At 36.1% G+C, this 19975-nt stretch overlaps 1 protein-coding gene across 1 annotated transcript in view; it reads left to right on the top strand.

Annotated features, from left to right (window-relative positions):
* Nucleotides 1-19975, top strand: part of ANKRD55 (ankyrin repeat domain 55) — a 100560-nt gene that overhangs the window by 6086 nt on the left and 74499 nt on the right. The window contains exons 3-4 of the mRNA XM_074201993.1: nucleotides 11710-11840; nucleotides 17727-17836. Coding sequence (XP_074058094.1) covers nucleotides 11710-11840; nucleotides 17727-17836 — 241 coding nt within the window. The remainder of the gene's footprint in view (nucleotides 1-11709; nucleotides 11841-17726; nucleotides 17837-19975) is intronic.

Here is a 19975-nt window from a genome sequence, read left to right on the forward strand (position 1 = left end):
CCCTGATGTTATGGTCTTCTTCAAAAATGAAGGATAAACATTAATATAGAAATATGTTTAGCATGGTTGTACATGTATAACCTTGATTGGATTACTTGCTATCTTAGGGTGAGGGAGGGAAAGGTGGGAAGAAGAAAACTTTACAAAAATGAATGCTGAAACTTACCTTTATCTATCATTGGAATGATTAATTAAAAAAAATAAGACTCTTGTCTAGGTCATTCCCTTTCCTCGATTTGCTTTCTCATTTAGTGATGCCATCAGTTCTTATGAGTTTAATTATCTCTATCAATGTCTCTCATATCTACCCTAGTCTTTCCTAAATTCCATCTGCCTAGTAGACATTTTAAAAACAGATTTTCCAGAAGCATCTCAAATTCAAAAGGTCCAGAATAGAACTCTTTATCTTTACCCCTAAATCCACCAACATTCTGAATTTCACTATTGCTATTAAGGCACCATTATCTTTATAGTCATTCAGATTGACAAACTCAGCATCATCCTTAATTCCTTACTTTGAGTCACTAAATTTATTCAACCAAATGTTAAATCTTGTCATTTTTATCCCTACAACACTCATCATATGCATCACTTGCTTTCCATTCACACAATCACCATGCTAGTTCAGAACTTCATTACCTTTTACCTGTACAATCGCAATCATCTCTTAATTACTTTCTTAACCAAATTGTTTCCCATTCCAATCCATCCATCCTTCCCAAGTGATTTTCTTAAAGTACTATATCTGAGCATGTCACTCCCCAGCTTGATAAATTCCCATTTGTTTCTTGTTACATCTAGGAACAAGTATAAAAAATTCCTATCTTTTCAATTGAGAGAAATAATCATTAATAACTAATGTTTTGTGGAAATCTAGAATTTCCTACCTTTTTCTAAAGTCCTGATTTCAAAAGTTCAATCTTTTGAAGGACATTATTATTTAATAATAAGATTGAACTAACTTTCTTATTTAAATACCACTCAGGAGGGGGAGCCATCATGCTCTACTCAACTTTGAGTGGGGATAAATTATTTGAATAGATTGCCCAAAGCCGGGAGTAACCAAGAAGTAAATGACATAATCAAAAGTTTATTTGAATAGATTCAGTCCTTCGTTGTAATATTCATTCTCTTATTAATTGTTAAACAATCAGAGTTGATTGCTTTCCTCAAGAACACTCCTATTACAATGGATACGTAACTATGAATCCACTGCTATTATTATCTTTGTTCTAAGAGAGAGATGGTCAAATGATCATATATACTTTTATTAAAATACTGAAATTATTAATAAACATTAAATTATCCAGAAATTACGTCTCTTGAACTTTTTAATCAACACACAATATTCTTATGTATTACTAATCTGCATTTTCTCTACAATCCAGTTCCATGTTGTTCCTTACACACAATTCTCCCTCTTCTGATTCTGGCCTTTCCTCTATACCTAGAATGTTCTCCTTCCTTATCTCCACCTCTCAAATTTCCTGGCTTCCTTCAAATTGAAGTCCAGTACCAGATTTTAAAGGGCCTTCCCAGGTCCCATCAACCCTACTATCCTCCCCTTAGTTTCTAGTGCCTTCCCTTTAAGATTATTCACTTTGAATTTATTTTTTATGCTGCCTTCCTCCATTAGAATATAAATTCCTTGAGGTTAAGAATTGTTTTCCCTTTTTCATCAGTATCCCCAGCACTTAATACAGTGTCTAGAACCAAATCAATATGTGGTTCTTGACTCAAAAGGCAATTATAAAGGACTCAGTCTTCATTAGTTTGTATTAATGCCCTGTGATTGCATCAGGGGATGGTAGAGTTAATGAGAGTGAAAAAGAAGAGACTATTGCCTTTGCTTGACTACTGGGTTTGAGAAAGAAGATCCTCATTGTCCATTTTTCTTAAGGTCATTAAAAAGAGAGAAAAATTCTGAGAAGAATCCAACAAGAGAGGAACTAGAAGTTTCTTATATTTCTATCTACAACTTGCTTAACTAAAGACTTTAAAAAAAAGGAATTACCTATTGGAGGAGGTCTAGAACTCTCTCTCATCTGGGATTATTTTATTCCTAGAAAGTATGTTCATTTACTCTTTGCATTATCTGGTATATAGTCTCACATATATACTTTATCTATAGTCTACTGGTTTTGGAACTATATCTTTTGTTTTGAAATCAGCTTCAATAATTAGGTTCCTTGTTATATGCTATGTATTTTCATTCTAGAAAAGGAATTCAAGTCTTGAATTATAAAACTTGGGGACTCCTTTTACTCATTCAGAAGTGGTAATCAGACAAGAGGATGGAGGGAAAAAAAGGTCACAACTGCCAAATCTCTTCCAAATCTTCTTCTATAAAATGACCACAGAAAATACAAAACAGAATTTTGAGTTGGGAATCAAGGAAAAAAAATACATAGTATGGGAAAAAAATTTTCCAGCCTAGGGAAGAATAGGAAGACAGAAAAAGAATTTATATATCCTGGGTTGGAGACTGACTGCAGCATGGTGGAAATGGCACTTCTGTGGGCTATGGGTCAATAGCAACACCCAGAAATAAGAAGGGGACTATAGACCTAGTCAGAGAGAGAGTTCTGAGGATGCTTGTACTAGCACTAGAAGCAAATTGAGTGCCCATTTGGCAGACCTGATGACCTTTACTCAGTTCCAGGTCATATTTCCATTGAAGAAAGGAGCAGTCATAGTCATGAGGAAACAGAAGTCCTACCTGGGTAAGGACTAGAGTGCAGAACAGGAGGGTAATGATAAGACCTCTCATCATAGTAGAAGCAGAAACCCTTACAGGCCCTCAGACTGAAGTATAGCAGTAGCAGGACACAAAAGAGAGAAGTTTAGACTGGTCATTCCCCACCCCTCAACCCCTAATAGAGTTCACTCTAACATAAAGTTCAAGATTAGAAGTAAGCTGGAAAAATGAACATATTTTTAAAAAAAGAAAATAAAAGATGTTGCCATTAAAAACTGCTATGGTTATAGGGATGGTCAAGACACAAACTAAGAAGAAGGCAATACTGCAAAGAAAAATTCCATTTGTTACACAAACCCAAATTTAAGGGGAAACTAAAGAAAAAGATTTTTTTAAAGACCAAAAAAAAAAGTTTTTAAAAATCAAATAAGGGAAGTAGAGAGAAAACTGGACAAAGAAGTGAGAACTAGCAAGAAAATTATGAAAAGAGTATCAACAACTTGGTTAAAAATAAACAGGCACAAAAAAACTAAAGAAAATACCTTAAAAAATCAGAATTGATCAAATGGGGAAAGAAGTACAAAGCTTCACTGGAAAAAAAGTCCTCAAAAAGCAGAATTGGTAAAGTTGAAGCTAATGACTCCATGAAATATCAAGAAACAATAAAAGAAAATCAAAAGATTGAAAAAAAAAGAAAAGAAAATCTTAAATCTCTCTCTCTCTCTCTCTCTCTTAAATCTCTGGAACAAAGAATTTGCACAGTTTTAAAGTCCTTTGGGCATAGTGTCAAATTGCTCTCCAGAATATTTGGATCCATTCACAGTTCCACCAGTGTTGGGAGCCAGGATCTCTAAGCTGTTTGACGCAGTCGCGGCAAGAAGACTCAAGGCAGTCACACTGCCTGATGGAACAACATTTCCTTCTTCAATATATATAGGGATTCCATGTATGCCCATATTTATAAGTCTATTATTGATTGCAAAACTTACTCACCCTAATAGTGGAATGACTATAAAGGAAGGATTTCAGAGAAATTCCTTGAATAAAACAGATTGTGAACTCTGTCCAAATTTAACAGGACTGCCTCTCCCTGACACATACAAAAGGCTTCAGCATTATGAAATGGTTGGAAGATACAGCACTGGGAGTTCCAGGGAGATGTCAGAATATATACAGGGAAGCCAGATACAAGATGGGTCAGATAGAATTCCAGGGCAATTAACAGTCTTGCCCCCCTTATCATACACAGGAATATATGATAAAGATGGTGAGAGAATAGTTAGTATAGGTAACCAATATGTGAACTCTAACAGCCTTAGTTTATTGGGAAAGAACAAAAAGTCATAAAAACTGTAGCATCTACCAACAAAGGCTGAAAGGAAAATTAATTATTGAAGGAGTCAACGGACAGGTGGACAAACATAACTACCCTCACTATAGGTTGTCAAAGGAGCATATCGAAAAACATTACATATGCGGTACAAAAACATAGAAGCATTCCATTAAACAAATTACATCAAATATTATTATAAGGAAAGTTCTGTTTAATTAATAACTTTACTATGCAGCAACAAACTAGGCAACAGGCAGGTTGAGGTCATCATGGTCTGAACAGGGACAAGAAAATTAACTACAAGATTGATAATCACACTTGTAACCACTACATAATCAAACTTGTAACCATATGAACTATATGATTAATGATGAAAATTGTACACTTTTGTAACCAAGGAAATGATTTTAGTTTGCTGGTTTCATATGATTCTAAGACTATAAAAATAAATCTAAGCAGCTGACAGTCAGTCAACCTGCTCCTGCCTTTACCCACTTGTTGACTCAACTCATTTCGCCAACTCTATCCCTCCTGTCAGGTTCCAAGAACCCCACAGAGGCTGGACCCCCACACACCAATAGTGCAAATCCCCTCCAACATCTTTCATTTTCTTTTTTTTTTTGTCATTTTAGTTGATCAGATAAATGTGAGGTGGTACCCCAGAGTAGTTTTAATTTGCAATTCTTTAATCAATAGTTTTCTGGAAAATAGATTACAGAGAAATAAGTTAAGAACTATTTGACAAGTTGAAAACCATGAAAAAAAATCTGATTTAAATAAAAGTAGTCTATAATTTCGAGAAATTATAAAGGAAAAACTGCCCAAATGTCTGAAAACTAGAGGGCAAAGTAAAGTAGAAATTGAAAAAAAATCTGTCATTTCACTTCTGAAAGAAGTTTTAAATGAAAACTCCCAGAAATATTATAGCCAAAATTGAGAATTCCTAGAACAGGGAGAAAATAATGCAAACAGCCAGAAGAAAATAATTCAAATATTATGGAGTCATAATCATTTCCATACAAGATTTAACAACCAGCATTTTGAAAAAGCAGAGGTCTGAAAAATCAGAGAAACTAGAATTACAACCAAGAATACTTCAGATAGCATCAGACTTGTTAAATAGTTTTCAGACCTTTTAATTGTTGGTTTTTTCCTTATTAATTATTATAAAGAAAGCCCCTCTGGGATGGATGGGGGAAGAGATATAGCAGAAAATGTAATTGATGGAAAACAAAAGATATCAATGAATTTTTTAAAATTTTGAGATAAAAAAATATATAGAAGAGAAAAAAAGATGTAAGAAATTCGCAGATCTAAAATCCAGACTCTGAGGTCAATTTTCTGTTCAATGCAGCACTCTGGTTTTTGGAGAAAAATTGCTTATATGTTCTCAATTTCAGTTTATTTTTTTAAGATTCTGATATATTGTCTGATCCGTTAAAATAAAAAAAAAACCCAATGGCAGAAAACTAGAAGAAACACTGAAAAGGAGAACAAAGTAGTCATTAAGAAATGAGAAAGTCAACATAAAATGCAAAATGGATAATTTTGATTACATTAAATTTAAAAAGATTTTGGACAGACAAAACCAATGTAACCAAGATTAGAAGGAAAGCAGAAAGTAGGGAAATAATTTTTACAATTTCTGATGAAATTCTTAATCCTAAAATATATAGAGAACTGTTAAAAGAATGCAAGTCAGTCTCTAACTGATAAATGGTCAAAGGACTTTGTTTTCAGAGAACAAAATTAAAGTTAGCTACAGTCATGAAAGAATGCTCTAAACCATTAATGATTAGAGAAATGCAAATTAAAACATCTCTGAAGTATCACCTTACACCTATCAGTTTGGCTATTATGACAGAAAAGAAAATGATAAATGTTGGAGGAGATGTGGTAAAATGGGACATTAATGCACTCTTGGAGTTGTGAACTGATCTAACCATTCTAGAGAACAATTTGGAACTAGACCTAAAGGGTCATAAAACAGTGCATATCTTTGATCCAGCAATACCACTACTAGATCTGTATCCCAAAGGTTGACATAGGCATTGCCAGAGTTAACCTAGTATTTAGAAGGCTCTGAAAGAAAGTCTAGGAGAGAAGAGGTATTAGACTGATTACAAAATTAAAGTTGGAAACAGCAACAGCAATGATCACTTACTACTCTTTAGCGTCGTTATGCTGTCATCATCGCTGTATGCCTGTGAAACCTGGACAGTTTACCAGCACCATATCAGGAAACTGAATCACTTCCATTTAAATTGTCCTAGGAAGATTCTTAAGATCAGAAGATGCCACACACTAAGGTCTTTTCTCAAACTAAACTGCCAAGCATTCAAATGTTATTATAGAGAGCGCAGCTCCAATGAACCAGTCATATGGTTCAAATGCCAAACTTATACTTGCTATTTTATGAAGAACTCTCAAAAGACAAGTGCTCACAGAGGCATCTGAAAAAGTGATACAGTGACACTTTGAAGATCTCTCTTAAGAACTTTGGAATTGGATGTATAAAATGGAAAATACCATCATGCCCTCATTAGAGAGGGTACTGTGCTTTATGAGCAAGGCAGAATTGAAACTGAATTGGGAATGTGAGATATGTAAATTTAGAGTTCACATGTTCACCTGGACTATTTGTGCTCATCATGTGGCAGAGCATTCCAAACTTTGTTGTTTTGATTAATTACAATCAAACATACTGTGACTTGCCTCCAACAAAGTGACATCATTTTGATCTTTCAAAAACAACCAACATTCTGTGAACCAAACAAATTGACTGTACCCTTTCACTGACAATTCCCATTCCCCAACGCATTCCAAAAGGCACTGGACCCTCATCTCTTGTTCTTTCAATGGTTAGTTCAAAGAACTCCATCAACCTGAAGCCTATCTCCCTGTCCTTTGTGACCTTCCCAAATTTATCTGACATTTATTTTGTATCTTACATAAGCATATACTTTTGTAATACAACTTAAGTTCTTTGAGGATAGTGACTTTTATGTTTGCCTTTGTTATATCCAACATATCACATTGTAAAAATGATTTAAAATGCTTGCTGATTTACTGGAAAAAAAGCTTTCTTATTTTATACTTCTATTTATATTATCAATGCTCAGTGAATCATCTATGTATTCACATTTTTCATAGAAACTTGGATGATGTTATCATATGTATGAGAGGGCATGTTGAAGAGAACTCCAATTCTGCATTTTGCTACACCAAGATAAACACATAAAGGGATCTTAGATTTTCTTTATCTCCCAGTGTAGCTATATGACCATGATTATGTGATCTGTTGCAGAAAATTGCCTACTAGGGGTAGAGCCAAGATGGTGACAGGAGAAGGGCCTCTCTTAGGTGCGTGCTCTCTCTCTCTCTCTCTCTCTCTCTCTCTCTCTCTCTCTCTCTCTAATGTTTCAAAATCCAAAAAATAAGAACTCTAACTAAATTTTCAAGAAACAGAACCCACAGAGGGATCGAGTGAGGCAGTTCTCCAGCCCAAGGCAACCTGGAAAATAGTGGAAAGGCTCCATTCCACAGGGTTAGAGGGGCGGACCACCAGAGTGAAGGAACTTCAGTCTCTGGTAGACAGCCCCAGGGCACCTGGGAGCTGTGGCTCATGGCAGCGAGGGGGGGGGGGTGGAGTTAACTGATCTATACCCCAGGGAGCACCAGGCACAACTTGGAAGATCAGCAGGGGGGCCACTGCCAGAGGGAGCACCTCAGGGCACTCAGCAAGAAGCGCAGCAGCCCAGATCCAGGAATCAGAAGCAGATGGAGCTGATAAGCAGGAGCCTCCAGGCAACTGAGCCTTGAGTACTCAGCCTAGGTAGGGGAGTGGAGAGAGAGAGACTTCCAGAGCTGTACTCTGTACCTGGAACAGGACTCTGGGGCTCTGACCACATTCAGATACTGATCACAGACTAGACCCCCCATAGAACAGCAGGGAGCCCCCCATCTCAGCCCAGTGGCAGAGGGGTATGCTTGTGGTCATTCACAGACCAGGAGGGAAGAAAGAGCTTCACACACTGAGATCCTTGTCTGTGTGTATGTGTGTGTGGGGGGTGTTCCAATAATACTCAAAAGCTCAGGAAGCACCCCAAAACCAGGCACAGGCTAGGGAAATGAGTACATAGAGAAAAAAAGAGGAACACCATTGAGAAATACAATGTCTATGATCCCAAGAAGGATCAAAATACTCAATCTGAAGATGAGGAAGTACAAGCTCCTGCATCTAAAGACTCAAAGAAAAACAGAAATTGGGCTCAGGGCTATGACAGAGCTCAAAAAAGATTTTGAAAATCAAGTGAGATAGATAGAAGAAAAACTCGGAAAAGAAATGAGAGAGATGCAGGAAAAAGCATGCAAAAGAAGTTAGCAGCTTAGTCATGGAGATCCAAAAAAATTGCTGAAGAAAATAACATGTTAAGAACCAGCATAGGTCAAATGGATAAAACAGTACAAAAAAGTTATTGAGGAGAAGAATGCTTTAAAAAGTAGAATTGGCCCGATGGAAAAAACAAATAAGAAAGCTCGCTGAGAAAAACAAATCCTTCAGATGTAGAATGGAACTGAGGGAAGCTGCTGACTTTACAAGAAACCAAGATACAATACTTCAAAACCAAAAGAATGAAAAATTAGAAGAAAATGTGAAACATCTCATTGAAAAAAACAATTGATCTGGAAAACAGATTCAGGAAAGATAATTTAAAAATTATTGGGATACTTGAAAGTCATGATCAGGAAAAGAACCTTGACATCATTTTTAAAGAATTCTTACAGGAAAATTGCCCAGATATCCTAGAAGCAGGGGACAAAATAGAAATTGAGAGAATCCACTGAACTCCCCTGGAGAGAGATCCAAAAAAAAAACCTCCAGAAATATTACAGCCAAGTTCCAGAACTCCCAAGTCAAAGAGAAAATATTACAAGCAGTCAGAAGGACACAATTCAAATATCATGTCGCTGCAGTCAGGATCACACAAGACTTAGCAGCAACTACATTAAAGGCTCATTGGGCTTGGAATATAATATTCTAGAAGGCAAAAGAACTCGTAATACAACCAAGAATCAACTACGCAGCAAAACTGAATGTCCTTTTCCAGGAAAAAAGATGGACTTTCAATGAACCAGGGAAATTTCAAATGTTCCTGTTGAAATGGCCAGAGCTGAACAGAAAGTTTGATCTTCAAATACAGGACTCAGGCAAAACAGATAGTGGAGGAGAAGGGTAAAATATGAGGGACTTAATGATGATGAACTACATGTATTCCTGCATAGAAAAATGATACTGATAATACTCATGAGAAACTTCTCTTTTAATAGAGCAGGTAGAAGGAGCTTTTATAGATGAAGCACAGGAGAGAGCTGAATTTGAATATATAATATATTGTAAAAATGGAGTCAATGGCTAAAAGGGAAAAGTAATGGGAGTAAGAGAAAGGAGAGGTGGAATAGGTTAAGATATTTCATGAAATAAGATTTTTTTATTACAAAGAGCTATTGCAATGATATGGAAGGGGGAAGGCAAGGGGGAATGAGGGAACCTTTGCTTTCATCAGAGGTGGCTCAGAGAGGAAACAGCATGTATATTCAATGGGGCATAGACATCTAGAGTAAGAAGGAGAGAAGGGAGACAGGGGTAAGGGGGGATGTGAGTGATGGAGGAGAGGGTGGACTGTGGGGGAGAGTGGTCAGATATGGCACATTTTCTTTTTTACTTCTTGCAAAGGGCTGGGATTGGATGGCCTGTCCAGGACCACAGGGTCAGGTGGTTGCTGGGCCTTAGGGGTGGTATGTGGGCTCAGGGCCTCTTGGACCCAGGGCTGGTGATCTGTCTGCCACTCAGCCACCCTACAGCACATTTAAGGAGAAGGACAGAGTGAAAGGAGAGAGAAAATGTAGTGTATGGTAGTGGGGAAGTACGAATGGAGGGAGTTGCAATTAGCAATGGCAACAATGGAAAAATATGGAAGTAGCTTTGGTGATGGACTTATCCTAAAGAATATGATCCACCTGCAACAGAAGTGGTGGTGTTGGAACACAGACTGAAGTACATTTATTATTATTATTGTTGTTATTATTATTGTTGTTGTTGTTATTTATTATTATTATTATTGGGGTTGCAGAGCAAGTGGGGTTGGGTGGCTAGACCAGAGTCCACACAGCTGGGTGATTATGGGGTGTCTGAGGCCAAATTTGGATCTGGGTGCTCCTGGCTCCAGGGCCAGTGCTCTGTCCGCTGTGCCACTGAGCCACCGCTATTATTGTTATTATTATCATTTTATTTTATTCTGGGGTTTTTTGGTTTTTGCAGGGCAATGGGGTTGGGGTTGTTTTCCCAGGGTAATACAGCTGGGTGTTTGCAGGGTGTCTGGGGCCAGATTTGGGCTTGGGTGCTCCTGTCTCCAGGGCCGGTGGTCCATCCACTGTGCCACCTGGCTGCCCCTACTATTATTGTTTTTTTAATTTTAATTTTAATTTTTTTCTTTCCTTTATTGTTCACGAGGGTCTATATTTTTGGAGGGGAGGGGGCATTAGGTTTACTCTTAAACAAGAATATTTTAGTAATGTATAAAAAAATCATTTGTACAAAAAAATAAAAATAAAAATAAATAAATACAAAAAAAAGAAAATTGCTTACCAAATATTGCTTAATATCTTTCTCTATTTTCATTATTTTCTAATCAATGCTTGCATAGACAATTATGAGACTCAAATGGAATTTTAGTCAGATTTTCAAATCTGATTAATGTTTTTTTCACCCAAAATATAGTGAAATAAAACTATATAGGTAGTTAATTTATACAAGATACAGAAGCAATTTTCTTTTTTTCTTTTTAAAAAATATTCTATCCATTTATTTATTCCAACCACATGCAACAGGTAGCTTTCAACAATCATTTTTTTGCAATGTTTTGAGTTTTACATTTTTCTCCCTCCCTTCCTTTCCTCCCCCTAATCTTGTCAGAAAGCAATCTAATATAGGCTATATATATATATATAAAACCATGCTAAACATAGATCATAGTAATCATGTTATAAAAGAACAATCAAATCAAAACAGAAAAAAAATCAGAGAAAAAACATAATAATAAGACAAGTTTTAGAAATTGAAGATAGTAAGTTTTGGTCTACATTTTTAAACTCCATAGTTTCTTCTCTGAAAATGGATGTTATTTTCCATCATGAGTCTTTTAGAATTATCTTTGATTATTGTACTGCTGAAATGAACAAGTCCATCATAGTTGATCATTACCCAATGTTACTGTTAGCATAGATAATGATCTTTGGGTTCTGCTCATTTCACTCAGCATTAGTTCATGCAAGTCTTTCCAGGCTATTCTGAGGTCCAACCCTCATGATTTCTTATAGAATAATAGTGTTCCATACATTCATATATCACAATTTATTCAACCATTTCCCAACTGATGGATATCCCCTCAATTTCCAATTCTTTGCCATCATGAAAAGAACTACTCTAAATATTTTTGTACATGTAGGAGCAATTTTCTTTTACCATAATCTTTTATTAACTCAATACAGATGTTGAATAACTGGATTTTTGTTACTATTCTTTGTCTCCAGGGGATTTGATGCCATAAAACAAATTATTGCTTATGAATCTAACAAATAGAACATTTTCAGGGGCTGTTTAAATATTTTCTCCTAGGTTGTACCCCCTTGATACATGCTGTCTCTGGTCGTCAGGTTGACACAGTGAAGCTATTGTTGAAGATGGGAGCCAATATTAATACTCAAGATTCCTGTGGGCGCACCAGCTTATCACTGGCAACTTATGAGGTATTTATTAACTTTATGTCTATCACAGGAAAAGAGAAGTCTGGATCAGGATAAAGGGAAAGAATTAAAGATATGATGGTTGTGTAACAGTAAAAAAGTATTTTTTGATATGCACAGAAGCAAATGAAGAAAATTTTAAGTGTTTTCCTAATCTGAGGAGTAGGTAGGTGGACCTCTACAGAAACCAAGGGAAACATTTAAATATGGGAAGCCTATGGGGAGGCATATGGAGAGTATACAGTCCAATGAGGAAAAAAAAGGAGCAGATTGTTGCAAGTTACAGAGGCATAGACTGCTGGTCCTGAAGTCAGGAAGACCCAAATTCAAATTCACAGCTACTATGTCTGAGATCAGATTTGAACTCATGAAGATGAATCTTCCTGACTCAAGGCCCAGCAGTTTAACCACTGTGATACCTTGCTACCATCACTGATCACCAGAACAATACAAAAATCTCAAAGAAATTCATACTTAATCAGAATGTATTGATCTAACATTCACATTGGAAAAACATAATGGATTAAAGCGCACACACACACACACACACACACACACACACACACACACAAACACACAAAGACTGCCAAGCTAGTGTCATTGAATGAGTAGTTCATTGAATTGGTCCATCACTAATAGAGATTTTGAACTGGTGCTATAGTAGAACAATGAGTTCAGTTCAGAATTGAATAAGATAGAGGAAACATGTTAGATCATATTAAGGAAAATGCATCATACTTCCAATGATACTAACCTACTCCCTATGGCAAAGTTCACTTTTGGTTTTAGTTTTGTTTTTTTTTTTAACAACAATATTCTCCCAGTGAAATTGCAGGTCTCTGAATCAAGTTGCACCAGAGTCTCACAATATTATAGCTGTAGCTAAACCAAAAGGCTAGGGAGAGATATATGACCAGTATGAGAAAACTGAAGTATATTACCAACTATGATGTGTACAACAAATTAAATGACATTTTCAAAGACAAGCATGACCAAAAGAAGATGTGAACTAATTGAGTTTATGAAGGAAAAATCAGCAGATGAGCAGTTCCTAGATTGTACAGATTTCCCCTGGATCGAAAGAAAATTTTTTTAAAAAAATAATTAAAGAATATTCCATAGAAGGTCTACAGAAAGACACAGATAAGAATCACACAAGATAAGAGACTGGGAAAGTCTATGAACTACACTAGGATCAGTAATATCCATGCTGATGTCATCAAACTTCCTGACTAAGTCATACTGTGACTCACCCAATCAGGAAAGGAAGGGAACACATTATGCTAACTAAACACTAGACAAATATCTCATTTGATCCTCACAACAGATTTTGAGATAGTTATTATTGTTATCTCTGTTTTAATAGCTGGGACAACTAAGGCATACAGAGCTTAGTTGACTTGCCCAGAATCACACAGTTAGTAGTAGTTTAGATCTGAACTCCAGGTTTCTTAACTATCTGCTGCACCAGTTGGTTACCTCTCAGGGCAGTGTCTTGTCCAAGATCACCTAAGCTATATGAGAAAGAGGTTGCCTTACCAGGAGATCTGGATTTCCATACCTCTGGTTCAACTGTAGTGCCTTTAAAAATATGTGTGCATATATGCTTGACTCCCCAAATAGAATGTAAATTCCATGAGGGGAGGGGTTCTTCATTTTTGACTTTACATAGCCAGCAATATACCTTGGTTTACATTATAGGCTTAATAAATGCCTACTGATTGTTTCTTTTCTGTAGGGTCTAAGGAGGATGTTGAGTGAACTTAGGACCCTAGAGCAGGTAGTATCAAGGGAAGATGACAGCAGAAATGTTTCATGGTGACTGCCAGGCATCATAACACTAAGCAATGTTTCTTTCAAAGTGCCAGTAAAATAACTGGGTTTTTTTTAGGGAGATGCTATTCAGGGTACTGCAAGGAAAAAGATAATATCTTATAGGGGACACCATGGGGGAAATGCAGTAGAGCAGAGGAAGAGTTTCCAGGTGATAAGAAGCATTGTGGTTAGCAGATGTTATACATAACTAGTCAAATTGGGAATGGGTCTTTCCTCTCTGCCTCTTGAGTGTTTACTAATTAATTTAATGTGTGACATTTTAATTAACTTTGTTTTTCTAATAATGAATGGTTAGATCAATACTCTGAATGAGTATTGAGAGGCAAGAAAACTGGGTTCTAGATTTAATCCTGCCACTAACTAGATTTTATATCTTTTGACAAGCCAGTTCCTATAACTATGCCTCAGTTTCCCCATCTTTAAAATGAATTAATTGGACTAGATGATCTCTAAGGCTGTTTTTTAGTGTGAGTATTTTCCAAATCCATGGTTCTTTGAGAACTCACAGCTTCAAACCATCAGAGTAATGGACCACGTTAAAGATAGAGACAAAGAAGAAAAAAAATGACCAGCCTACTTAGTCACTCAGAATAATGGAAAGTATTGGTATAGATGTCTTTTTTGGGGGTTTAACCTTGTGTGATATGACTCTTGGCATATGTAGCCCCTGATCTGGGTTTACTCACCCAAACCCTGACAACTACTAGCAGGCTAAGATTCCAGAGGGTAATTGAATACTTTTCCTCCTCAAGGAAAATCGAATTTTTACCACTACTGACTACTACTGCTCATTATCTCTACTGTGTGTTCCTCCTATTATTAAGTAACCAATTAATATTAATTACCCCAGAGTCAATTAGCTTATATAAAAGGCCATCTATTAAGCTGAAATATCAAAGACATTGATTACAGAAATATCCCTCCATATCAACAGGCACACTCTCCCCTCCTACACAGACACATGCATCATGTCCAGGGGGATATTGAGTGGGCTAAAACTTGAAATATGGAAGTCTTGGAGCAGAGAAAACATCATTCATAGACAAGTTGCTTCCTTACTTACAAGATATATCTTAGCTACTGAGTTGATTTACTACTGGACTGAGCAAGTAGGTTGCTCCACATCAGACTCAATTACTGATAACACTGGCTCAGGTGACCTCTTTTGCTGATTCCAGTTGTGAATCTGCTAAACTTTCAAAACTACCTAGGCTGGAACCTGATGGAGTTCATCTCTGGATACTCAGTGCAGAATAAACCCAAAGAATAAAAATTTTAAAAAAAAGCAACAACAGTCACAAAAACTCAGGGGTGGCAAGTGTTCATGGCCACCTGATAACCAGATGAATAAGACCTGCTCATTATCACATACCAAGTCCCCTTTCTCAAAAGTTGTCAGGGAGGAGAGTGAAAAAGTGTCTACTCTACTCAAATATTTTGTAAAATAAAAATTCAGTTCAGACTCAGTTTCTTGTGTTATGTTTCTGTCTTCTTAGCAAGCCAGAAAACTTTTCATCATCACCTTGTCATTCTTAAACCTCAGCTATGCATGGCTAAAAACTAAATCCCCAAAGCTCTTAAAATGGCAACAGACAGAGATTATACATGCTCTGTACAACCCAATAGAAGGCTATATTCATGCATTTCCTAAAGTCCAGCCCCTCACTTATTAGTCTCTCTTCCCCCTTATATCTAGATTTACTTCCTCAGTGATAGAGGTTTAAATCAATTCAGGGAATGAAATATTTTACAGGAACTAGATAGGAAAAAAGTAAGTCTGGAGAAAAAGGGCTGAAGGGAGAGGAAGAAATTTAGGGGCATGCTAACTGGTCAAAGAAAATTGAATACAACGAGAATTTTTAAATTAACCCATAAATGCAAATAAATAAACAATGTAAATAATTTGTAGGTCAAAAATTTAGACTTATATGTATAATGTAGATAAATATAAGTTTCTGATTTTTTTAAGGAAAAGTACTGATTTCAGTGACTCCTACAAAATTTACAAAAATATTCCAAATTATAAAATATGTATGCAAGATCTGTGTCTGTTCAGAAACAGGAAAACTTTTGACATTTGAAAATTATTCCAAAAAAATAAGATTTTTATTTTTGTCCTCCTAATTATATATTTTTTCCCTCTTACTCAATTTTATGGAGTTATTTGTTTGACAGAGTAATTTGATGACTTGGTGAATGGCAATCCAAAGCAGTAGCTGTGCCACATATTATTGAGAGGGCCACAATGACCTTGACACTAACTATCAATTTTAAAATATTTTTCAAGTCCCCCAAAATGACATCCAAAAATTATAATTTCACCTACCAATTTTAATGTAATTCTATTTCTTTCTCTATTTTCTCCTTGTTTTTCTTTGTCTACCTATTTCTTTTTCCTCTAGTTCTGTTTCTGTCATTCTTTTTGTCCCTTTATTCCTGTACCTCTATCAATCTCTCCTACACTGACATTTTCATTTTTTTAAAAAAAAATGCGTACACATCTTTTGTTTTTACATCTCTATTTCCAAATTTATCCCATTTATAATAAAAATTCAAAAGTAATTCAGCAAAAATTATTAACAATATATGTGATGTTCTGCTCTATATTCCCCATGTCTGCAAAGATGAGGAGATATCTTTTCTCTCTTTTGAGGACCTGAGTTTTGTCAATATAATTAAATAATGTTCAGTTTCATTGTTGTTACTCTTTCCATTTACACTATTGTAACATATTATGCTATTTTTCTGATTTTGCTTACTTCCCTTTCTATATATACATCTTCCCAGATTTCATAACATTCTTAACATAAATTCCTAACATTTATTATTTCTTATATTATTCCTTAATGTATTCTATTACCTTCTTATATCATTACTTGTTTATTGCCCAAATCAGTGAATATCTGGTCTTTTTTGCCAGTTCTCTGCTATTACAAAAAGTGATATATTAATATTTTGTGTATATGGGATTCTTTTTTTCTTTCTCTTACTTTCTTCTTAGAGTTTTGCTAGCAGAGAGATCACTGGTCCAAAAAGTAGGGACATTTTAGAAACACTATTTGCTTTTCAGACAGGTTGACCTGACTCTGAAAATTTGTGGTTTTATTGGTGCTATTTCTGGCCTCTAAAACACATATCCATTCATTTTTCTGATGCAACTAAGAAACCTTTGAAATTTTTTTTACTTTCTTCTCTTAACTAGAATGGAAGAAGGCAGGATACTTGATTTGGAACAGGTTAGAGAGACCTTGAGGTAGTTTTCTTACTAAAACTTAAATTTAACTAATTTCTATTCTTTTCCAATGGCTAGTAACTTGATTAGAAACCCACATCCTTCAAAACAACTGTAGCAGAAGTACTATAGATGAATGGCATCATTCTAAGGGGTGAGAGGATATATCACTAAGGTGTAAACCTATCCAAGATTTTGCTATCTCAGCTGAGGACAACTCAGCTGAAAGGGCAGCTAGATGTTGCAGTGGATAGAGCACTGACTTTTGGAATCAGGAAGAATGGGAATTCAAATCTAACCTGACACTTGACACTGACTTGTTGTGTGATCTTGGGCAAGTCATTTAACCCAATTACCTGGCATCCATGGCCATTTCCAGTTGTCCTAATTCATATCTGGCCACTGGACTCAGATGGCTCTGGAGAAGAAAATGAGGCTGGTGACTTAGCATTGCAGCCCCTCACCTCCCATTCATGTGCTTGTCATGTTCAACTCCCTGATGTCATGATCTTCTTTGAGAATGAAGAACAAACATCATCATACCAACTGAGGTATTCAGGTTTGGAGCAGAGATACTTTAAAAAGTTTCCTAGTTTCTCCCTAGATTGTGAGTCCTATCTTTTTATTTCCCCACCTAAAGTAGGTACTTATGACTAATTGATTGATTGCCTTTGAATGAGGCATTTTGCATGCTGAGCAAAGGAATGAGAGACACAAAGACAGAGAGAAAGAAAGAAAGAGACAGAAACAGAGATATAGAAGACATATTATGGTGTTATGTGACCCTTGGTTGTTCTTTAATCTTGTGCTCTGTCTTACAGGGATGGATAGAAGGCTGCGTGAGTCTGCTTAGAAATGGTGCCAAACAGAATATTCCAGATAAAAATGGGCGCCTTCCACTTCATGCTGCAACTGCTGAATCAGATGTGAAGTATGTAAATATATTTAGATGGAACTGTTGACAGAGTCCCCATTAGGTCACCTTGTACATTCTTAAACCACTAGGAAAACTCCAAACCATTCAAGATAGTTGTGTATCCAGAGAATAGTCTATTATCCTCAGTATGTCCTGCCAAATAAATATCTGACCTCAGAACCTCCTGCTATAAGTCAACCCCTTTGTCCTGCCCTTGGTATAAAAGAACTATCTCCCTGTCACACACACACACACACACACACACACACACACACACAAATGTAGAGCAATCAAAAGTGATATCTTTTGTAGGAAACATGTACTCCAATGAATCATTCATGTAGGTGGTTGTTAAACTAGCAGTTAAGACTATAACTTATCTCTACCAACTTACCTATGTTCTTGTATGGGTGGGGAGGGAGGACCCAAAAGGGGATCTAGATGTATTTCATCAGTGTGGGCACCTCCATGTGCAGAAACTCTCTCCATCAATGATCAGCAATTCATCTGTTACTTAAAATATTAAGGAGTTGCCTGAACCATTTATCCAGGGTCACACAGTCTGTCAGTGACAGTACTCAAAGCTATGTCTCTCTTACCCCAAGGTGAGTATTCTAACCACTATGCAACACTTCCTCTCATTCTATCCATGTCTTATATACATTATCATTACCTGACCATCTCCACACCTCATCCCCTAGATCCTAGGTCCCATTATCTAGGGCCCCAACCAAGATCTGTCTCTGATCTTAGAGAAGTCCCCCAAAATCCAGTATGAGAGTAACTCATTGTATCAGCCATTCCTTAAATGATTACCCTAATTCCTTCTGTAGAAGGATGATAGAAAAAGAGTCAAATGATCTTCATGGAAAAGTCTTGGATTTGGAATTAAAAGCCCTAGTCTCAAACTCTGATACTGTTCCCTTATCACCTGTGTGTCTTTGGGCAAGTTAGTCCTCTCTGGGAAAGTCTTCATCTATAAAAATAAAGGAATGGGACTAGATGACCATTATAGTCCCTTTGAGCTCTAAAACCTATGTTCTCCCTAAGGACACACCTTGGCCTGTTACTTATCTTCTCTGATTTCTAATCTCTAATCTAAAAGTGAAAATATACAATGCCTAGTTCAGACCCCAACCATAAAGGTAGGACAGAATCAGACCTAAATCTGGAAATGGGAGAAGGCAAGATTTCCAATTGGCTGGGTTACCTGGAGAAGAGCTCAAAAAATTTCCCCTTTTTCCTTTACTATCTCTTACAAAAAAATAAAAGGACTGGAGTGGGGGGGGGGGGGGATTCCAAGACTATTCCCAGTTGTTATCATTGTTATCTATGTTATCACACAGGAATAAGAGGAAGATAGAATTTCTCCAAAGAACTCCAAAATGGGGAAATTTAGAAAATAGGTTAAAATTACAAACATGCTTTCTATAAGAAAACATGGTTAGAGTCTGATTCCTTCCTGATGAGTGAGTTATAGCTTTTCCCAATAATATATAAAAATGTAATTGCAAAACCAGATTTTCCCAGCAACAATATTAAGCAGATAAGTTTCAAATGTATCATCAGATCTCTACTATTCTGACTGGCTAGACTTACTAGATGACTCTCCTGCTTTTATTCATTAATTTATTCAACAAGCATTTATCAAATGCCCACTTTGTGTTAAACACTGTTCTAGAAACTAAAAAAATCCTTGCTATTAAATAGTTTACATTTTACTTGGGAAACAACTGCATATATAAATAAACAAACAAATGAATGAATGAATGAATGAATAGATAAACAAATAAATAAATAGATAGATAGATAGATAAATAAATAAATAAATGAATGAATGAATGAATGAATGAATGAATGAATGCGTGAGTAAATAAATAAATAAATGAATGCAAGGTCAAGTGTATTCTAAAACTAGAAGAGAGACCAACCAGGAGAAGGTTGACCTAGTACAGATCAAAATGGAACTCAAGTCAGACATTAGTTAATTAACATGAATCATTCCTCAAAGCCCACTCTCTACACAGAGCAATCATATCTAAGTTTACTTTTTCCTGTAGCCTAGGAGGTCTTAACTTATTTTTGTGTGTCTTCAAATCCTTTAAAAGTCTGGTGAAAACTCAGATAAGGCTATCAAATGAATAAAATAAAATC

This window comes from Macrotis lagotis, chromosome X (genome assembly GCF_037893015.1).
Source record: "Macrotis lagotis isolate mMagLag1 chromosome X, bilby.v1.9.chrom.fasta, whole genome shotgun sequence".
Classification (NCBI taxonomy): Eukaryota; Metazoa; Chordata; class Mammalia; order Peramelemorphia; family Peramelidae; genus Macrotis; species Macrotis lagotis.